Source organism: Monodon monoceros, unplaced genomic scaffold (genome assembly GCF_005190385.1).
Source record: "Monodon monoceros isolate NGI ecotype Baffin Bay Population unplaced genomic scaffold, NGI_Narwhal_1 Super_Scaffold_18, whole genome shotgun sequence".
Taxonomy (NCBI): Eukaryota; Metazoa; Chordata; class Mammalia; order Artiodactyla; family Monodontidae; genus Monodon; species Monodon monoceros.
Genome location: NW_021703774.1, coordinates 992,111 through 1,013,746, shown reverse-complemented (window position 1 = coordinate 1,013,746; position 21,636 = coordinate 992,111). Strand labels below are relative to the sequence as shown.

The 21,636-nt window shown below is 53.0% G+C and overlaps 1 protein-coding gene across 9 annotated transcripts in view; it reads left to right on the top strand.

Moving 5' to 3' along the window:
- NAV1 (neuron navigator 1) overlaps positions 1 to 21,636 on the top strand; it is a 209,766-nt gene that overhangs the window by 160,565 nt on the left and 27,565 nt on the right. For all 9 annotated transcript variants that reach the window (XM_029229223.1, XM_029229227.1, XM_029229225.1 and 6 more), the window contains 5 exons: positions 17,205 to 17,343; positions 17,790 to 18,087; positions 18,809 to 19,502; positions 19,989 to 20,432; positions 21,059 to 21,100. In XM_029229223.1, the coding sequence (XP_029085056.1) occupies positions 17,205 to 17,343; positions 17,790 to 18,087; positions 18,809 to 19,502; positions 19,989 to 20,432; positions 21,059 to 21,100 (1,617 nt within the window). The remainder of the gene's footprint in view (positions 1 to 17,204; positions 17,344 to 17,789; positions 18,088 to 18,808; positions 19,503 to 19,988; positions 20,433 to 21,058; positions 21,101 to 21,636) is intronic.

The following is a 21,636-nucleotide window of genomic DNA, read 5'->3' as shown; positions in this document are numbered from 1 at the left end:
GTTGGAGAAGGCCCCTCTTTAATTAAATTCCAGCACGTGGTGTCTGACAGGACGACTTGGCCTTACACTTGACCACCGGCTGGGTTTGGAGAGAAGCCTCCTCCACGAGCCCCTGCACACCGTGGCGTCAGCTCAAATGCTGTGTGTTCTTGGCAGGAAAGGGTCTCCCGCAGCCATGGCGGGGCTCCCACCTCAGGAGCTCTCAGGAGACCTCAGAGAGCTCAGCACTCGACGTCCCTGCAAATTGTGACCCTGGCTTTCGTTTTTAAGCTGTTCTGGGCAGGCTCCACCTAGGACGGCTTTTCGGAAACATGAGGGGCTACATAAGTGTTGGCCTCTGGTGGGTTAATGTAGGGGATTGTTGTTGTGAAACCAACAACCCTCCCAGCTGCAGGAACCCAGGTAAGTGAGCACCCGAGGGACACAGCCGGAGGGACACAGCCGGAAGAGAGCAGGAAAGAAGACAGACAGGAGCGAGGCAGCCGGAAGGAAGAGTGCAGGAAGGGCGGGCACAGACCTTCCGTGAGTGGACCAATTGGCAGCCCCCCCGCTGCTGACTGGACAGGGCAGGACGAGGTGGGTGGGGCATCCGCGGTGGGCGGGGCGCTAGTGGACCCTCAGGCCGGCCTAGTCGTGTCCCGGGGACGTGTGGCCATGGGAAAGCCTTGCTGACTCTCGGTTAGGGGCCCGTCACCCCTGCCCCAGGGCCATGAAGGCCCCGGCGGAGGCAGGTGTCGCCGCAGTGTCCACCGGGCCTCGCCCAGCGTCCTGGCCCTCGCTGTCAGGGGCGTTTGAGTTTTACCCATCGTCTCGAAGAGCCCTTTGCAAAGCGCCGTCCAGGAGGTTGGACTTCACACTCGAGCCGCGTGGGTCCCGATGAATCCCCACGAGGGGAAGGTGGTGGACAGGGGTCCACAGAGCCCCCCCCCCGCACCCAGGCCAAGGCACCTGAGTCGTCTCCAGCTGCCCGGCACCCTCCCACTCCTCTGCGGCGGGCCCGTAGGGGCACATTGTCCGCTGGCCTTTGCAAAGGGCGGGAGCCGGTGTAAGCACGTGGGAGGGCCTGTCGGGTTGGCCGCCCTGCCTCTTGCGCTCAAGACCGCATCCAGTTACCGAGAAGCAGACCCCTCTCAGGAACGCCGTGTTTGGGTTTTCAGGCCTTTTGAGGTCTAGGACTAACCCCATTTCTTCTTAACGATTCTGGATCCCAAACCTCAGTAACTTGAGGTGCGGTGTAAAAGCGGTGGAGCAGACACAGATTATGACTGACCCAGAGACCAGCTCTTTGTGCAAAGGGCCCCTGGAGGCGTGTAAGTGATCTCGCCCTCCAGTGGAGCACCATTTGGAATGCTGCCAAATAACACACTGCAGAGTGACGCCAGGCGGTTCCCTAGAGATCCGAGCAGATGCCCGATTTAGTTCTGCTAGTCTGTGACCACCCCCAACTAGAGTTGTCTCTCATGATGGGAGTATTTATAGTCTATACGGTGGTTAAAGGCAGGTCTTAACAGTTGGACAGATCTTGACATTAAACGGAAGCTGTGGGACCATCCATGGGCAGGCATGCAACTCTGCTTGTCTTAAGTTTCTCTTACGCGTGAAGTGCAAGTAATATCTAACTCCAGGCTGATATGAAGTTTAAATGAGGTTGTACCTCTACGTAAGTGCCCAGCGCAGTGCTTAGACACATATTTAAATACTGGACGCATGGTAACTATTGTTTTTGTAATCTGGTGACGTTCACAAAGAAAAATAATATATGCTTGGATGAGCATCAATCTGGCATCTCCACTAGAAGATAATGTGAAAGGCGTGCCCTTCTGACAAAAGCAGGTGCCATGGGTCAGTTTAAAAGGCAGCATATTAAAGATGCCTTTGTAGTGAGCATTTCAGAATCGCTGTTTGGATTTCCACACTGCGTTAGGCAGTAGAAGAGTGGAGAAACTGCTGTGATTTGAGCAAGCTTATAGACACACAACCAAATGAGTGAGCTTGCTAATTCCTCTGACTCCACGGACTGAAGGGGACCATCACCTCGGCTCCAGCGTTTCTGATGTTGGCGGTGGTATGGCTTTCATTAGCATCATTTAAGGATGTTTTCCAGAAAGCCTTGAGTCTTCAGTAGAGCTGCAGACCTTGTTTTCGTCAAGTGCAGGATGTTGCCACGTGTGTGTCCAGCAGTGTAGAGTCCTGTTGGTCATGTCTGACCAGGTGGGTGCAAATCATGGCTCCTGTTGGGTCAGACCCCAGCTGCCTGCTGGTTAGGTGAACAGCAGCTTTGCACAGAGCAGCCTCAGCCGTCTTACACTCGGATTGCTTTGCTACAACAGAAATCTTTACTCTTAGAACCACACAGCTTAACGAATGTTCAGTTATGAAGTGTACCCTTAAATCCTCCTACCTTCTCATGACCATCTCTTTTGAAAGAATGATATCAGGGTGCCAACGGCGGCATCAGATAAGCTTCCCCAGTAAGAAATTGAGAAGCTTCCCTGGCAATACACTGACGCTCCTTTGAGGCCTCAGCTTCTGATTCTTTGCGGAGAGAAAACTGTTATCACCCTGGACTCCTACACCTATGGCCACTGCCATTCTATATGATCGACATTTTTAGATTGGAATTTAAATGAGGATACGACATAAAGAGGAATTGCAGCTGTTATGGGAATGAAAAACTCCAGCCGAATCACTAAAGTCAAAACTGCAAAGGGACCTAAGTAGGCCGTATCAAAATTTTCTAGAACCTGGAAACAAGCTTCATCTTGTATCTTATTTATGACTCTCCACCCAGCCCGGGATGTTTCTCTTTCTTTATATTCAGTGAAGGTACGATGGTTTTTGTGCGACCCTGCATCTGACTCGCATTAGAGTAACCGTCCTCGTCCAAGGTTGTTGGCTGAACTTTTCCCCAGGGACCTCAAGAGGGTGTGAGCTCCTGCAAGAGGTGCTTGCAGTCTGCTATGGATTGCTTTCTTAGTGTTATTCGCGGAAAGGAAAACAAATGAAGGATTCGGATGACATTCCCTGTGTGTGCACTACAGGTGTCGTGCTGTCACGAACTTTGCGTTTATCCTGAGCTGATCCTCTTGGTGGACGGAAAGGGCACTTGGGTCTGTGACCGCGTGTTGCCGGGATGGGGGTGGGGTGAGGGGGCCAGCGTGCCGGCAGGCAGGCTGATGCGGGGACGTTTCTCTTTAGGTCTTAGGATTTGGAATGTGTGTTTGTCTCTGTTTTGCTGGCTTTCCCTTTGAACGGTCCTTGTTTTGTTTTTCTTTGGTAGATTACACGTGGACAGCATTAGGATAATTTCAGACAGGAAACTTGGGTGGCGCGTTGCCCTCTGTTTTGAGTCAGGAGTTTTGACTGGACGAGGAGTCTCAGCGAATAGAAAAAAGACGATTGCCTCGGTCTCTGTAGAAACACTAGGAAGAAGCTGGAAAGTGGACTTTTAGTTTTAACAGAGTAAAAGAGAAAAAGGGTGATAATGGAATGCCAGGGACTCTTGGGGTGAGAAGATTGAATGTGATACAAAGAATTCAGCAGAGGGGAGTGGTGTGTTCAAAGGGAAGGCCTGGCAGCGGTGGGGTTTGTGGCGGAAGCCTCGTCCCGCCAAGAGAGTAGCTTACAGGCTGGGGGTGTTTACTGCCAGCTCAGCATCTCACAGCAGCAGCCTGGCCCAGACCCTCCGGAGCTGCCAGAAGCTGTTGAGAGTGTGCGGATCCCCAGCCCGGAGTGTGGACTGGGGCCTGCTTCCCAGCCCTTTTCACCTCTTCGGATGCCCGCTGCGCGCTCCCAGGGTGGTTTGCGATCTGAAGATGGACATCAGGACCTCTTTGTTGCCGTGACCGTGACAGAAACGCCAGGGCGTGTGCACTCTGCCTGACTCCTTCCATCCTGTCCCTGGGGCAGGCTCTGTGCTTCTCACTGAAAAAGGCTTTCGCTTCTGTCAACTGCGCATAAATCATTCTGAAAGCCGCTAATACGTTTGATTCCCATCCTACTTTAAGGCATTGCCCGAGTCCAGTGGGGGATTGGCAGTGAGGGGCATGCAATCCCAGCGCTTCCTTTTTTCCTTCTCTTTTCCCCTCCCTCCCGAGCCCCCAACCTTTTATTTTCCTGAGTCAGGAGGAGCCAGTAATATTGCTGGAAGAGAAATCGTGTTTTGACTTGTAAACAGAGCAGCTTAGATCAGAAAGGCACGAAAAGGGAATAAAAGCAGAGGTCTCTCTTAGTCCAGAGTTGCTTTCTGGTCCGAGACTTGTCAGTTGAGGAACAATTGTTTTCCTTTTCGCTTTAGTTTGGTCTAGCCCAGCGGTCAGCAAACTTTGGCCTTGTGGGCCGTACCTGGTCCACCGCCTGTTTTCGTCTGGCCCACAAAGCAAAGAATGGTTTTCACATTTTTTAGTGAATGGGGGAAGAATTAAAAGAGGAAGAATATTTTGTGACACATGAAAATTATATGAAACTCAGATTTCATCGTCTATTTAAATAAAGCCACATCCATTCATTTACGTGTTGTCTGTGGCTGCCTTCCTGCTACAAGGGCAGAGGGAGTGGCTGCAACAGAACGTGTGGCCATCAAAGGCTAACATAGTAACAACTGTCTGGTTCTTTACAGGGAAAATTTGCCAAGCTCTGCTCTAGGCACTTAACCTGAACCTGTCCTACTTTTCAGAGTATCGTCAGTCGTCTTTTAATTCCTGATTGGCTTAGAGAAAATGCAAAGGTGCAAACACTGCTGTGTCGTGTCCTTTCCATCAGCCGGGGATTTGGGAATTGGGGACTCTTCCCTGAGGAAGAGTAGGTGGGAAGTGGGGAGGAAGCAGGAAGTATCTTCCGAAATGTTAAACCAAACAGCATTTTCGCCCCTTTCCAGAAATCTACGGGAATGGGACGTCTGTGTTGGTTTAGGAAGAGAAGGGAATGTTGGTTCCAAACAGCACCCTATTGACTGTTCTTAGAGCCTCTTTCTGATGGAAACTCAAATCAGGATGACTTTTCACCAGTTGACACCTTAATTTTGTGACTTTCTAGTTCTTGTCAGGATTTGCTTTGCCCAAGTTAAGAATCAAAATTACCTTCCCAGATGTTCGACTTCCCAGACATTTCACTTCGTAGGCGTGGAATGACTTATTTACACCTGGGGAAATTGAGGCCAAGAAAAGTAAGGGAATTCAACTCTGGGAGTTAAGCGCAGTGGGGACAGTGCATGGTTAGCATTCCAGAGTCTGCCCCCAAGGGCTGCCCCTCATCCTTCCGAGGTGAATTGAATGGCATCCCGGTAGGATTTTCCCTTTTCTTCAGATTCCCAGTTATTTTTGACTCTGTGAAGGATTTACATTTCCTCACTTGGAAACGTCTGAAAAAGAGAAAGGTGCCTTTTTTTTTCATTCCTGCCCCTGTGAAAGTAGGAGAGGAGGGGGAAGGCTTGGGGCAGGCGCAAAGGGAGATCTCTGAAACAGGAGAGAACTCAAACAAGCCTCGGCCAGCCAAGTCAGCATTCTCACCCACCCGCAGTTGGTCCTCATTAGGGAGACTCCCGTTAAACAGCTCGACTTTCTGCTCTGCTTTCCTGTGCTGAGCCCACGGCAAAGCTTAAACCCACACCTCGGAAACGGTCTCTCATTACTCCCTGTCTTCTCACTTCTCTGTCTCGCCCACCACCCTGCAATTACCCTTTCCCACATTAAGATCTCAATAAAATATATTGATTCCTCTAATCCAGTTGCATCCATTTTGTCCCACAAAGTGCTAGCCAAGCTGTTGGCAGGACTGAATAGTTGCGTAGCGTGTCATTAGGGGAGCACATGTAGAGCCTGGTTTCATCGTAAAAAGATGACATTTCTCCAGGATCGTACCCCTGCCAAGTCAAAGCAGCAATGATCATTCCTTCCACTCTGCTCGCCTCCTTGCTTTTCCCAATCCATAGCTTCTACTGAGCCCGGCTGATGGATCTGGGTATTTTATTTCAGCTGTAATGACCTACGGTATCACGATCAAAAACCTCATGTTAGTAAATCCCTGAATGGAAAACTGCCTGAATCATGGAGGCGGTCAGGGTCCAGTGTTTTAACGTATAAGTAAAAAATAAGCTAATTTATACCCAAATACCGAAGGCTGGGTGGCTTAAACAATAGAAAGTAATTCTCTCACAGTCCTGGAGGCTAAAATTCCAAGATCCAGGGGCCGTCAGTGTTGGTTCCTGGTGAGACCTGTCTTCTGGCTTCTCTCCGTGTCCTCCCGTGGAGAGAAAGAGCTCGGGTGTCTCCTCCTCTTCTCGGGACACCAGTCCTATTGGATTAGGGCCCCACCCCTATGACCTCATTTAACCTTACTTACCTCCCTAAAGGTCCTATCTCCAAATATAATCACGGGGGGTTATGGCTTCAACATAAGGATTTGGGGGGACACATTTCAGTCTGTAACGGTGGTCTAAGTGTGAGAAACTGTCTTAACCTTAGGGCAGAGATTAAATTCCAGAACCAAGAAGGCGATGTTTGAAGCAGGGTGTTAGAAGCCAAGGTGATAATTTAAAAAAATTTTTTTCCGGGTCATAGACATTTGAGAATCCAGAGGTATGAGCAGACGACAGAACATTGCACGTACGCCTAGAATTTTGTAGCTCACCTACAGGAGCACCCAGTTCTCCAGAACAATTAAGTACTCCAAGCTAGCAGGCTGATTCTAAGTCATTCTTTTGCCGCTGCTGAGATGGCATCTCTTCAGATTCAGACACAGGCTTTAGCTTGACTGAACGGGGTTCTGCTGAGGACGGGCCCGTGATCCCACTGCCCCCACTGAAAACACGTCGACCTTCTAGGAGAGGAGAGTGCGCTACACTGTCCGTGTTGACGGTGGTTGACTGGGCAAGGAAGGGGTGAGGGGAGCTACAACTGGGACCCAGTGGATAGAAGTCCCCTCCCGGTAAAGCACAGGAGGAGCCATTCCACACTCTCGGTGGCATAGCAGCCCGTGTGTATTTACACCAGACCCTGTCTAGATGGCACGGGGAACCCTGGCCCTCACTGAGTGACTTAACAGACAAGGGCAACAGTGGAAATGGGTGGTTTCATGATGTGGTAGGATGATCGAGGGTCTAGTTTTCTCGGCTTTCACCCGAGCTGCATTTGATCTCCAGGAAATACTTTCTGAATTTGTGATGCTTCTCTTTGTAATCTTCCCTGCTGGGTCCGAGTAAGAATTCATCACGGAGGTGGTGCACCAGATCTCCTAGAGTGATGGGCTCCTAAACGGCGGTGCCTGTTTTCTCTCATTTTTCGTCTGTGCCGGTAGTGCCGGGTAACCTGTCTGTAGAGGTTAAATCTGAATTTTAGGGTCCCCAGCCGTCATCATTCACAAAGTTAGCCTCCGCATTCGAGAGTTGAACAGAATTCCTCAGATCTGTGATTCAGACTGGAGTTCAGGAAGTGTCATTAACAGGTTGCTGAAACCGTCAGTGTTCACAGGGACTGGGGTAGAGGAATGAGCTGAACTGTCAAAATATCAAGGGGGCCAAATAAGTGTCCCTAATCGTGCACGTCCTCCAGTTTCCTATCAGACCCTGGTTACCTGGTGCTGAGAGTTCCTTGTGCTTGGTGATCGTTACCCTTAAGACTCGGCAGGCCGCTAGCTCAAGACGTTTACATTGGCTTCTTCTCTGCCCCACCCCCTCTTCTTCTAAATCTCTCTGTGTGCAGTTCATCCTTGTTGGCCAGACCAGGCTGGCTTGCCGTGGCCTCGGCCAAACCACAGACATGTAATGAAGCAGGCGCTGTGCTGCGCTCGCCCCGGAGAGCTGAGGCCACGTGGGCGGGTGAGAGCTTTGCCGGTGCCTGAGCAGAACGTCGGTCTCTCTACGTGGCCTTGATTCATTTTCAAAACTGAACATCACACAGTTGCTCAGTTTCACCCTGACTCCTCCACGATCTTCTCTTCTTTTCCTTCCGTTTTAAATCACTTAAATCCTCTTTAACCTTCTGAACGCTCAGGACTGTGGCCAATAATTCAGTCTATGTGCCCAGCAATTCTGCCACATCTGGTGCCATCGAGAGAAGCACCGTTGACGTTTAGCTGCAAACCACAGCTTTTTCAGGTCATGCACCAACTGTAACCACTGTAACAGCTAATGAACCCCAGCTCTTCGAGGCTGACTCTCCATTGACCAAAAGTTTCCTCCAGGACAGCGCTTTCCAGTAGAAACATGGTGCAAGTCACATATATAATTTTAAATTTCCTAGTAGACACATTTAAAGAAAGTGAAACAGGTGGAATTAATTACAGTAACATGATTTATTTAATCCGATATATCTAAGACATCATTTAAGTATGTAATATAAAATTATTAGTAAGATATAGTGCATTCTTTTGTCACACTAAGTCTTTGGAATCTGGTACGAAGTCTCTGAAATTGTACCGCACGTCTCACGTCATCGGACCGGCTACATTTCAGGTGCTCCGTGTGTATCTGCGCGTGGCCAGTGGCTGCCATATTGCACAGACCTGGGAGGTGACCACCTGGCAACCAAAGGGGCAGGAGGGTCACTTGCTCAAGGGGCCAGAGAGGGAGCATATCACCAACCAGATGCCTTGTTAGGAGCCATCGCCGTGGCTGTGAGTGAGCTCTGGGGGGGCCCTGGGCTGGCTGCCACCCGAGTGGCTCGCCTCCAGGAAAATGCCTGGAGGAGAAAGGATCAAAGACAGTGAAGAGTGGGATCTCTTTGGAACTTTGGATTGAGGGGAGTCCAAGATGTGTTCCCTTGTTTTCAGAGGCACCGAACTAGGCCTCAGCCAGGGCAGGTTGTCACCTCTGTCGTTTGATCCCAGAACTCAGCATCTTGCTGTTGTTAAGAGCTCGGAACCCACGACCGCACTTCTGTAGCAAACAAGTGCTGAAGCCCAGGCCAGACTCAAAAGGAAACACATGTGATGTTGAACCAGATGGCAGTGGCCCCGGCCGACCATCTTCTACCTACAAACTTGGCAGTGTCATGTGGTCTGGCCCGTTACCTTCCATCCTAGATGGTGAGCAGGTAAAGCTGTATCCTAACTTTAAGTGCTGTCCTCTCAGGGAAGCTGTGCATGTTTTCAAAACTAGAGCAAGGATCAGGATATCCACTTCCAGCCCTCCGGGCAGCCTCCCCAAGAGGACAGAGTAACTTGGAGTCTCTTTACGTATTTAGTTCCGCCGGGCTGGTCCTGGACCAAACTCCGTGTCCTCCTTTCCGGTCCCCTGAAGTAGAGCAGTTTGAGTTGTGGGGCTGCAGAGCCGTCCAGGGGGCATCACCTAAGGCACTTGCGTTAGTAAGATGTGCCTTTTGTCTTAAGCCGCAGCCACGCCGGCCCCCGGGGCCCTGGAGCCAGCGCATCGCGCTCCCACGCCCTGGCTGTCGTGTGTCGCCTCCAACCTGGGCCTGATTTATGCTGACGCACCACCACTCACTGCTGCTTGCCGACTACCAGCCCCAGCCAGGGGGACGTGTCAAGGGTCGTGTGCTGGTGACTCTTGGCCCACCCGATGTTTGTAGGTTTCATGGGATAGAGTCGCCCTCGTTGGTTCAGTGATGCGCACCGAAAGCCTCCCAGGTCTGACTCTGGCTTCTTTTTACGAGCAGCTGGGAATTCAGTTTCTGGAAATCGGGTGCACCGTGTGGTCAGAGAGCCTCCTGCTGTCCTGGGGCGTGTTTCCGTTCGGACGGCAGTGATACCAAGATGGAGAGCAGGAAGGCCTCGGTGTCTGCTGGCGCTGTACCATCTGGCTCCCAGTTCCGTAAACTTTACCTGGGAGTAAAAAATGATTCCAAAAGAAAAAAAAAACAAACAGCCCGACTCTTATAACCAGCCTATTGTATGGCAGACATTTCTCAGAGGAGAAAATAAGGTTTCAGAGCTCTGAAACCTTAAAGCATTTAAGAAGCCATAAAGTGGTAAATAACCAGAGAGATGTGTTTGCTGCTTCTCCAGGCACGTATGTTCTGGACCAGAGGAATGCCAGTTCAGCGTTCCGGTCTGCCTTCCTAGGACCGTGCTGGGCTGGGGAGACCTAAGGAATTTTCCTGTGCACCACGAGCCGGCCCGCCCTTGCCATCCGCTAGCCCACACCCTTGGCCCTCTGACTCCCTTGGCCACTTGAGTTCTGCGGGGAGACGTTTGGGAGGGGCGGCCAAGAGCTACACGACTGCTGGCGCTGTTCCCAGGGGGAGAGTGCGCCCCATCCTGTGCACTGCCCTGGGCCTGCACACACACACAGGGAGCGTCCAGTTGAGCTGCCTACCCTCCCCCGCCACGGTCCTTCTTCTCATCCCAGAGAGGAGATGGGTGCACCCCTGTACCCCGGTGCTAGGAAGTGGGCAAGGGAACAGCAGAGGGATCAGCTGGCTCGCTTACAGCCCTAGACGGAGGGCTCAGAAATTTATTGAAGGAATGGTACAAGGTCACCACACACTGCCACTCCCACCCAACAAGAAGGAGCTGGAGAAGTGACAAACATAACTTAAGAAAGAAAAAAAATAAGTATCTAAAGATGCATAGTATTCTAACTGAACTCAATTCCAGAGAGGATGAACCCTTCCTGGGAGAGAAAGAATGCTCGGCTGCTTTCATCTGAGGGACCCGACGGGAGGCAGAGGGTTAACCCGCCAGACATGAGGATAAGGAGAAAACAGCTGGACTTTGTACAAACTTTCAACGGCTACATGCTCACTGGCTACAAGGAGACTTAGTCACAGAGCAAGTGCGTCCCCACCCACCCTTAATTCTTTCCCCCAGGGCCTTCCCTGAGAGCACACAGTGGACGTGAGCCAATGACCGAGGGCAGGGCAGAAAGGTGGGACAGACGCCCCTTCCCCATCTGGGGTGCACGGGGCATTCACGGAGTGGCCGGAAGCAGTACAGCACAGAGGAAGCCAAGAGCGGGGCAGGAGCATGGAGGAGACCCCCTGCAAGGCACAGGGCCCTTCTCTGAGTGCACGGAGGTGGCCACCACCAGCTAGGAGAACTCAGTGGCCCTGCAAGCTGGCAGCTGGGCTGTAGAGCGTGGAGAGATCTCGGGGTCTTACCGTGGCCACGTCCCAAGCCCCATAGGAAGGACAGCCTTGATCCCGCCCCCAAGACGTTTGGAACCAACTTTCACCAACGTGACAACAAAACCCAGACCTAGCTGTACCGCAGACGAGACCGACTCATCCCTCAGGCCTAGCAGCCTGACAGAGGAAGGGGCACGTCGTTTTCTAGGTGTGCATGTTGCCATCCACTTAACGCACGGCATACAATAAGCAGTTATGAGACCTGTGAAGAAATGGGAAAATATCACTGGCAGAAAAATAGTCAATAGAAGCAGACCCACAGATGACTCTGTTGTTGGGATTAGCAGACAAGGATTGTCAAATGTATTTTTTTTTAAGATTTATTTATTTATTTTTGGCTGCATCGGGTCTTGGTTGCAGGCTTCTCTCTAGTTGTGGCATGCAGGGTTTTTTTTTTTTTTCTCTTCTCTAGTTGTGGTGCACAGGCTCCAGGGTGCATGGGCTCTGTAGTTTGCAGCACGTGGGCTCTAGTTGTGGGGCACGAGCTCAGTGGCTGTGGCGCACGGACTTAGTTGCCCGCGGCACGTGGGATCTTAGTTCCCTGACCAGGGATCGAACCTGCGTCCCCTGCATTGTAAGGCAGATTCTTTACCACTGGACCACTAGGGAAGTCCCTGTCAAATATTTCTAATAGGTATTTTTAAGGATCTGGTAGAAAAGGTGGATTACATTCTTGAATAGACGGAGAATTTAAGCAGAGATCTAAAAGTTCTACAAAGAGAAAGTTTATCAATTCCCACTGAAGTGAGGATTCTTTGGAAATAAACTACCAGTCATTCTTAGAGAACAGCCATGTAGCATTGCCAGATCGTAACCCCTTCTCTGAGTTTGCACATCCCTGCTTTCACAAGCCAGGAACTCAAGTCTGCCCGCCGTGCACAGACACTGTATGAGGGGCACAGTCCTACCCCTCAGGGAGAGGTAGTTCAGCAAAGGGATGCACGGACATAACTACTTAAAGGCAGAATGCTCTAATGGAGCCAGAGATGAGTTTAAGAGGACATAAAAGAGGATGCGATTTCTCCTGACAAGGAGGATCACGGAAAGCCTCACAGAATACCGGCTGTTTGGTGTGGGCCTTGATTTCAAAGTGCAGAGCTGGGGGGAAGCCCATGGAGGCAGGTCGGGTCTATGTGCATCCCTGTCAAGTGCCGTGATGATGCCAGGGCTCCAGAATCTTCCGCAGACACAGGTCATCGCACAGTGGTGAGGAGAGCGGCTCCTCGCGGCAGGCCTGTGCTTCTGAAAAGACGTGAAGTGAGCCCGCCGGCCACCAAGGCGGAATCCGAGGGGACTAGGAATTAGGAGCAGAGACTTGGGCTGAGCATCGTGCTGATCCGCGGCCTACACGGCGGGGCCGTATTTCCGAATTTGGTCCGAGAACTTAGTCACCCCTTACGCTGAGTCCTCTCGTGTCTCTGGTCTGTGCTTCCGATTTTATGTTTCATTTACATCTTTTCCCCTCTTTGCTCTGGACAGTCATTGTCAAGTGTCCACACAGCTGACACCACCCTGTAAATGTCAGCTCGGTAGACGTTTGTCACGTTGACAGCGAGCTTAACCCCGAGCAGAGTTTACAGGACTTGAATTCGGAGGGCCTGGCTACGACATTTATCCGTGCTGTCATACGCTATACGCTCACGATGGCTCACGGACGGTCTGCAACAGCGGGATGTAGAGTTTTGATTCGATTGTCTCAGCAGCGAGGAGCTAATGAAGGTTTGAGGACGTGCTGGGTCGGCCTTCTGATGATACTCAGTGTGTACTGGAAGGAGGGGAAACTCTGTTGACAGTGGGGGGGATGGAAGGCTTTCACAGGGCATCAGCCGAGAGGTCGTTAGGCTCTGAACCGGAGCAAAAGCAGGAGAAACGTAAAGGAAGAAAAGATGGACAAGCCGGTAGTATGAGGCTGTCCAAGAAGTTCACTCAGGTTTTTCCATAAGATGCTACGGAAAATCCTGAACGATCTTTTGTTTTGTTTTGTTTTGTTTGTTTTGTTTTTTGTGGGGTTTTTTTTGCGGTACGCGGGCCTCTCACTGCTGTGGCCTCTCCCGTTGCGGAGCACAGGCTCCGGACGCGCAGGCTCAGCGGCCATGGCTCACGGGCCCAGCCGCTCCGCGGCACGTGGGATCTTCCCGGACCGGGGCACGAACCCGCGTCCCCTGCATCGGCAGGCGGACTCCCAACCACTGCGCCACCAGAGAAGCCCTGGGATTTTGTTTTAATCATAAAGCCACAAGGACAAAGACTAGAGGGAGAGACAGGAGCTGCATCCGGGGAAGCTGGAATCAGAATGGCAGGTGTGAACTGCTTTATCAGCTCGAAGGCGAGTCCTAAGCCCACAGTGGGGACAACTGTGCAGCACCTCTGTTTGTATCCCAGGACCCTTAAAAAGCTTGCTGACTTGGTGACATCAAGTACCTTTAGAGGGGGAGGAGGTGAAACTAAAAACAGGAGGACTGGTTGGAAATTTATGTAAGAAACCCTCACACTCTCAGATCCCCTCCTCCTAGGAAGGCTACGGCCGTTCCCCTAGTCGACAGAAGGCTGGAAACTCTGGAGAGAATAGAACAGGGGTCTCTGCACTCGTGGGCTCCTGGCACAGTGAAGGCTTAGATTTTGAGCCGGTATTGAGTGAAACTTCGCATATTGAATGTTGAGACCCCCAGGACCTTCCCCAGCTCAGCTCTCAGAACACAGGTCTCATTCCCTTCAGGCAGGAGGGTGGGAGATTCATCTCTAGGAAATCTGAGCAGCCCCAGAGAAGAAACTTACATGAATCAGTCCCATTGCATCTCCCTGTACTGACGCCATCGCTGACAAGTCCTACCTGTGCACACAGAGCTTCCAAAGAATTTATGATGAGGGTCCCAGTCTTACAGATGAGCAAACAGCCAAGGGTCGTCAGAGATACGAGAAGGTGGGTAACATAGAAGTCTCCCAGTACAAACAGAAAAAAGCAACTTGGAGCTAGAAACGAGGCAAAGAGATTGTAAACCTGCCCCTCCGAATGAATGAGTGAATGAATGTCTCTGAGAGTTACAAGAAGAGGTTGTGTCCTTGAGAGAAAGACCGATGTGGTGTTTTCAAAGGTACCCTTGGAAATGAAAAATGGTAGCAGAAATGGAGGCAATGGAAGATAAAATTGAGGCCACTGCCCAAAAAATAGAGTCATTAATGATACTTTATAACACCCGGGAAGATGCTAAACGTTTCCAGAAAGGAAACAAAGAAACAGGTCACATTCTAGGGACATGGAATCAGAATGGCAACAGTAGAGGCTAGGCAATGGAGCAATGCTTTTGCATTCTGAAAGGATTCAATGCCTGGCCAAAATCTCCCACGTAAAATAGCATAATGACATTTTATAAGGTGTCAGATCTTATAAAGTTTGCTTCCCAAGCATCCTTCTCCAGGAGCCTACTGGAAGAGGTAGTTCACTAAAACAAGAATGTAAACCAACACAGAGGAGGCCTGAGGTTCCAACTTAAGAGCCTCCAGAGGGTGGGGTGTGGTCCCTGATGCAGAGGGCAGACAGCTGCGGACAGGGGGCCTCGTGGGGGTGCTCTGAAGGAAGCACAAAAACCATTACCCGTGGTTACCCTAGAAGTCAAAGTGGGAGGGCAGAAAAGGGGCGTTTTTCCTTTTTCCCTTTATATTTTTACATAATGTTTGAGTCTTGACTAGAGCCTATATTACTTGTGTAATTTTTCTTTTAAGAAAGAAAATATGCTCCCTCCAATGGACATGCTTAACCCTTCAGTCATGACGACAGAGTTTTCCTTCTCTTCAGGACCTGCAAAGGAATTTCTCTAGGTCAGGGGTCCCCAACCCCTGGGGCCAAGGACCGGTATTGTTAGGAAGCCGGCCGCACAGCAGGAGGTGAGCGAGCCAAAGCTTCACCTGCCGCTCCCCATGACTCCCCATGGCTCGCATTACTTCCTGAGCCATGCCCCCGCCCTGCCCCCAGTCCGTGGAAAAATTGAAGGAAACCTTCAAATCCTGTAGTCAACCTTGCCCAGTAATTAGGCTGGAACTTTCTTACTACAGGAGAAAGTCTGTGATTTGGGAGGGGAGGTCTTTGGGGCCAGGAGGAACTGAGTCTCTGAGAAGATAAACACCCCTCTCTCCGTCAATGCAGAGCAAAGGAAGGGTTTCTTCGGGGTTGGTGGACTGCAAAGTCCTCTTGTCCATAGGCGTTTTCTCTGCCCCAAGGCCTCGATTACCCGTAATTAATCTCTGCGCAAGGACAGGCTTCTTGTGTATTTGACCCGCTGGCAATTGTTTGTCAGAGATCTTGTCTTGACCCAGGAGAGCTGATAGGATGACAGGATCGTAAAACCAGAACTGATCTTTCCTGCTCAGTATGTGTTCTCTACAATATGGGGTTGGGGGGAGGTGTTATTTTAGCCCAGGACAAATGTGAGATTTAATATATGTCACAAGTTGGGGGAGAAGAGGTGGATTGTCATTTAATAATGGCCATATTTCACAGTAATAACGTCTAGCTCAGTCTGTAGTGTGGTCTAATCCCCATGCTTTCTTTGCCCTTTCTCAATGTATTTGGATTAATCCCTGCAGAGCAACAAGCCAAACGTCCAAACCACCCACTTTCCTATTCCCAGCAAATAAATCAGACGGAGGCCAGCTGAAATCTGGGCCAAGCACTTAGATGACTTGTGTGTCTGATTTTTGTTCCATGATACGAAACTCAAAATAAATCTAAAGGGAGACGTTTCCCAGATACCAGCTAATTCACGGAAAACATCTTAAGCCACTTCAGCACACACGTGAAGCTGACGAGCAAACTCACTGTGGACGCGGACGGGAGGGTTTAGAGATAATTCCCACGGAATTACTAACGTCTTACTAAAGTCCCGTGTTCAGTTTGAGGCTCTAAAACTGAACACGGAATTTCTGAAGAACTTTTTAGTGTCCAGAAGGAAGAGATAGATATGGGGAAAGGCTTGGGCAATGGGACCTTTGAAAAGCAGTTGTAGGGGATGGAAGTTGAGCTTTGAAAATAACGTGTGAACAAAAAGAAACTTGCGATGGCAAAAGCACGGGTGGTCCAAGAGGAGATGAACGGTGGAGGAGAAGGCATTTCGTTCAGATGTTAAGAATAAACGTTCTGACTGTGAAACTTGTCAAACAGAAAAATCAATAGCCAAGCGACTGTGGGAGAGTGACCGAGGCTGTGTCAGGCTCTCTGAATATATGGACCAGGGTTCTCGATATAAAGACGTACAGACAGATGTTTAAACGACAGTCTCTCCCAGGCACCACAAGTCTGATATTCCGAGCAATTGGCAGAGAAATGAAACCATTCAGCACACGTTTGGCCCCTCTGCTTGGCCACGGCACCTGAAGTGGGTTCACTTACCAGAAGAGTGGTACACGCTCTTAAGCAACGGGACCCGGTCCCAGGATGGGGTGAACCCGATAAAGAGGGGGGCAGTGAGAAGTGGCAGGTCTAAGCGGCTCTAGAAAAGATCAGTCTTTTTCCGGCCCTGGTTATCAGGTGTGGAAAAATTCAGAAAAGGGAGGGGAAATACCTAGAGAACACATCTAGAAATAAAGATACAGTAATTCTAAGAATGGAGGCTATTTATAGGGACGGGAAATGGGTTTGTGTGATTAGGTCCATCCAAGAATTACCTTGTCTCTATAATACACCTTTCTGTTAAGGAGATATAACGTCTTCCTTGACCAGATAAAGCTAGTCCCTTCTTTTTCTTTTAATTTAAATTTAATATTTATTATATGTTGGAGTATAGTGGATTTACAATGTTGTTTCTTGTTTTAGCTGTAAGGCAACTTGATTCAGTGTATGTCTAACACGTATATCTTTTCTTTTTCCTATTCTTTTCCCACATAGGCTATTACAGAGTGTTGAGTAGAGCTCCCTGTGTAGTCCCTTCCTTTTATGAAAGGACATCACCAAGTTACAAGGAAGTTTAAATCACTCTTTGCGTTGCTGGCAAACCCAGGACTAACCCCCACGCTTTTCCCCTTCTGGCCGGTCTGTATGCTGGAGTACAGCCATCCTGCTCTCATTATGGGAACTTTATTTCTCGCCGTGGCTTCTGTCTTGACTGCTAACCTTTCTCTCCTGTCCCGCAGCTGGGATGAGAGCAGCTCCATCAGCAGCGGGCTCAGTGATGCCTCTGACAACCTCAGCTCGGAAGAGTTCAACGCCAGCTCCTCACTCAACTCCCTGCCCACCACGCCGACGGCATCTCGCAGGAACTCGACTATAGTGGTACGTGCGAGTACGGATGCCTAGGCCGCCTTCTGCAAGAGAACCACGGGGCAGACCGGGCCGTGCCTGTGCGCAGGGTGGCACGTCCGCTCACCTGCTCCGTGGGATTGGTTCCCACGTGCCCTTGGCCAAGTCCTTCTTGAGCTGGTGGAAAGAAATCCCTAGCTGCCGGGCAGTCACCTAAGGCGTGAGCTGCTGTCCTGGCGGGCGGGCCTCTATCGAGCGCCCACGCCAGTTCGGAGGGATGCCCGTAAGTGCTGTCCCACCTGGAGAGGAAGAGAAGCCCGGGATCTGTGTGCTGTCCTCCGGCAGCCTGGAGGTGCGGGCGGAAGGCTGGTTCACTGTCTGCTCTGGAAGAGTCGGGCCACCCGGCAGCCAAAGTCCCTCTCTCCACCCAGTTCCCCCTTCCCCACCTGAGCGTCCACTCTGCCTTCTCTCGTCTCCAGCTGCGCACGGACTCCGAGAAGCGCTCGCTGGCAGAGAGCGCGCTGAACTGGTTCAGTGAGTCGGAGGAAAAGGCCCCCAGAAAACTGGAGTACGACAGCGGCAGCCTGAAGATGGAGCCCGGGGCGGCCAAGTGGCGGCGGGAGCGGCCCGAGAGCTGCGACGACCCATCCAAGGTTGGGGAACTGAAGAAGCCCGTCACCCTGGGGCACCCCGGGTCCCTGAAGAAGGGCAAGACCCCGCCGGTGGCCGTCACCTCCCCCATCACTCACACGGCCCAGAGCGCCCTCAAGGTCGCAGGTGAGCCGAGTGACGAGGGACCGGGGGGCCCAGGGCCAAGTCCTGCTTCCCTGGCTTCCTCACAGCCGTTAATCCTTGGGAGACGGCCAGCCTGCACGCTGCTTCCACGTGCTGCCCACCCTAGCCTCCAGGCCATCCCGAGTCAGGGAAGACGGGCAGTACGATGTCCGTCGTGCAGATGTGGGCATACAAATGCCACGTGCTTAAAGCCTAGGCCCAGGTGTAGAGGAGGGGGGAGCCTGGCCTGACCTGCCTCACACCGTCCAGTGGTTCCGTCTCCTCTCCTGGGACACGCGGGTAATGCACTTGTCTTCCTGGGGGCTTGGTTGCCATCCCAGGGAGGTCCTGGCACACTGTCAGAATCATGCCGCTCCCAGAGTGGCTCCGTGGTGACCCGCGGCCTCCGTCAGGCCCCCTCTAGTCCCTAACCACCGGCAGACACAGCTGAGTCCCGTCCCTTTGCTTCCCCCACCTTCCCTCCCTGGACCAGTGTTAGACGTCATTCCTTCTTGATCATCTTTGTGATCGCCTCTGCCGCTTCAACCAAAATGGGACACCCTACCCTGGGGGCGGAAAACAACAATCACTCTGCCCGGAGTCCCCTCCCCTCTGGCGAGAAGGGTCCTCAGCCTGCGGGGCTCCCGCTCGCCCGCCCACGGCGCCCCTCCTCCTGCGGCCAGAGACGGTGGTCTCAGCGCTCACCCCTGCCCGCCCTCCGCAGGCAAACCCGAGGGCAAGGCCACCGACAAGGGCAAGCTGGCGGTGAAGAGCGCCGGCCTGCAGCGCTCCTCCTCGGACGCCGGCCGCGACCGCCTGGGTGACGCCAAGAAGCCTCCCTCGGGCATCGCGCGCCCATCCACGTCGGGGTCCTTCGGCTACAAGAAGCCCCCTCCCGCCACAGGCACGGCCACCGTCGTGCAGGCCGGGGGCTCGGCCACGCTCAGCAAGGCCCAGAAGACCTCGGGCATCCCCGTCAAGCCGGCGAACGGACGCAAGACCAGCCTGGACGTGCCCAACGGCGCAGAGCCCGGCTTCCTGGCTCCGGGCGCCCGTTCCAACATCCAGTACCGCAGCCTGCCCCGACCGGCCAAGTCCAGCTCCATGAGCGTGACCAGCGGGCGGGCCGGCCCCCGGCCCGTGAGCAGCAGCATCGACCCCAGCCTCCTCAGCACCAGGCAGGGCAGCCTGACGCCCTCCAGGCTGAAGGAGCCCTCCAAGGGGGCTGGCGGGCGGGCCACCCCAGCCCCCGTCAACCAGACGGACCGGGAGAAGGAGAAGGCCAAGGCCAAGGCCGTGGCCCTGGACCCAGACAGCGTGTCCCTGAAGAGCATGGGCTCCCCGGAGAGCACGCCCAAGGGCCAAGCGAGCCACCCCCCGGCCCCCAAGTTGGCAGAGCTGCCGCCAACCCCCCTCAGGTACCCAGGCTGGACGCTTCCTCCTGTCTGCCCTCCCAGCATCCTCCCAGGGTCCTGGCGCTCCTTAGACGGGGTGGACGGTTCCCTGCTGCCCCTGGGCCTCCCCCCTGTTCCCCGGGTGCCGGGTGCCGGGTGCCTCTTCCGTCTTTCGGAGCTGTTCTCGGTGCCCCCCGAGGTGCTCTGAGCCTCTCCGAGCTCTTGCCTGGGTGGCTTTGCTGTTTTATTTTCTCACACACACACGTCCATTTGTGCGTAAACCCACCCTTGTCTCCCTTGTGCATGTGCTGCCCCCTCGTTAAGACTGGATGGTGCCCAGGTCAGATTTCCTCCCCCGTATTTTCCAATGGCATTGAGAGAAGCCCCCTGTGCTTTGCAAAGAGCCCAAAAGTGAGGAAACAGGACCAGGATTTGGCTGAGATCCCACCTGCCTGTTGTTTCTCTAACTGCGTGATCCTGAATGTCCTGTTTTATCGTCACTTCTCTCAGGGCCACGGCTAAGAGCTTTGTCAAGCCACCCTCCCTAGCCAATCTGGACAAGGTCAACTCCAACAGCCTGGATCTCCCTGCGTCCACTGACGCCCATGCGCCGAAGGTCCCAGATCTGCACACTCCGGGCCCAGCCGCCGGGGGTCCCCTCCCTTCTTGCTTCAGCCCCAGCCCAGCCCCCATCCTCAACATCAACTCCGCCAGCTTCTCCCAGGGCCTGGAGCTCATGAGCAGTTTCGGCGTCCCCAAAGAGACCCGCATGTACCCCAAGCTCTCGGGCCTGCACAGGAGCATGGAGTCCCTCCAGATGCCCATGAGCCTGCCTGGCGCCTTCCCCAGCAGCGCCCCTGTCCCCGCGGCCCCCGCGCCCCCCGCCGCCCCCGCAGAGGAGGACGCTGAAGAGCTGACCTGGAGCGGAAGCCCCAGGACTGGGCAGCTGGACAGGTGGGTGGGCGGGGCCGAGCCCGCTGAGCCCGCCCCTGCCTCCGGGCCTGCTTGACCGCTGCTCTGTCAACATTTGTGTGCACATTACGTAACCTCCTCTGCTTCTCAGCAACCCTTACGGAACAGGATTTCGTTTCTGTGTTTAAATTCTGATTCTCGCCTGCTACGTGAGGAACCAGTACACAGACGTTCAGTGGCTTCCCCGAGCCCTCGTGCCTGGTTTAACCTGCCATCCGAAGCTTCTGCTTCCTAACCATTGGCCCCAGATCGCCCCCATTATGTCACATCCTGGTTTTCATCTACCGCAGTATGATCTTTAAAAAGCGAATCAGAGGGAATTCCCTGGCGGCCCAGTGGCTAGGACTCCACGCTTTCACTGCCCAGGGCTCGGGTTCAATCCCTGGTTGGCGGGGAGGGCGGGGGGGGGGGGGGAGTGGGAAGCTAATCAGAGAAAAACATCAAACATCTCAGATAAATTTCTCGAATTGTGAGCCCAGAGGCGGCTGTGGCTGACCTCCCCTTTGTTTGTGGAGACGGGGGACGCACAGCCGGATGCCCTGGGTGCCGGTGTCCCAAACTCTAGTTCCTAAGATGGACGCACGTGCTTCTCTTTGTTTCCTCCACAGTAATCAGTGGGATCGGAATACTCTTCCCAAGAAGGGGCTCAGGTAATAACCCTTGCATGTGTTTTTCTTTCCTATACCTGGGGCTCCTGGTCTGTATGAAGAAACGTAACTCGCCCCGTCCCAGGCTCCAGTCACGCATGCGGTGCCCCTTTCGGCCGGTCACGTGTACCTGGTTCCCGTACATCCTCCCGGGCGCCCACTCAGGCTCACTGTTGTGTGTGCATCACCTTGTAGCTGGGGCTCTGGTGACAGAGGAGAGACAGGCTTGCACATGGGACTCATGCACTTCCCTGCTCCAGCCTGTGCTGTCTGCCCCAGTCCTGCCAGAACACCCCCCCCCCCCAAACCTGAGGGAGAGCGGGCCACCTCTGGTAACTCAGGTGGGCAGTAGGTCCTGCAGTCCGGTGATTCCTGCTGCTGGGAGGTTCGAACGCCGAGCTCTGTCCCGGGCCTCCGTCATCTCGGCCTAGCTCGGGCAGCCCCGCAGGGGCGTCCCCAGCCCTTCCGCCCCTCCTGAGGTCCGGGAGGATGCTGCTTCCCTCCGCACCCCCCGTAGTCAGCCCCGACGGCTCCCACCT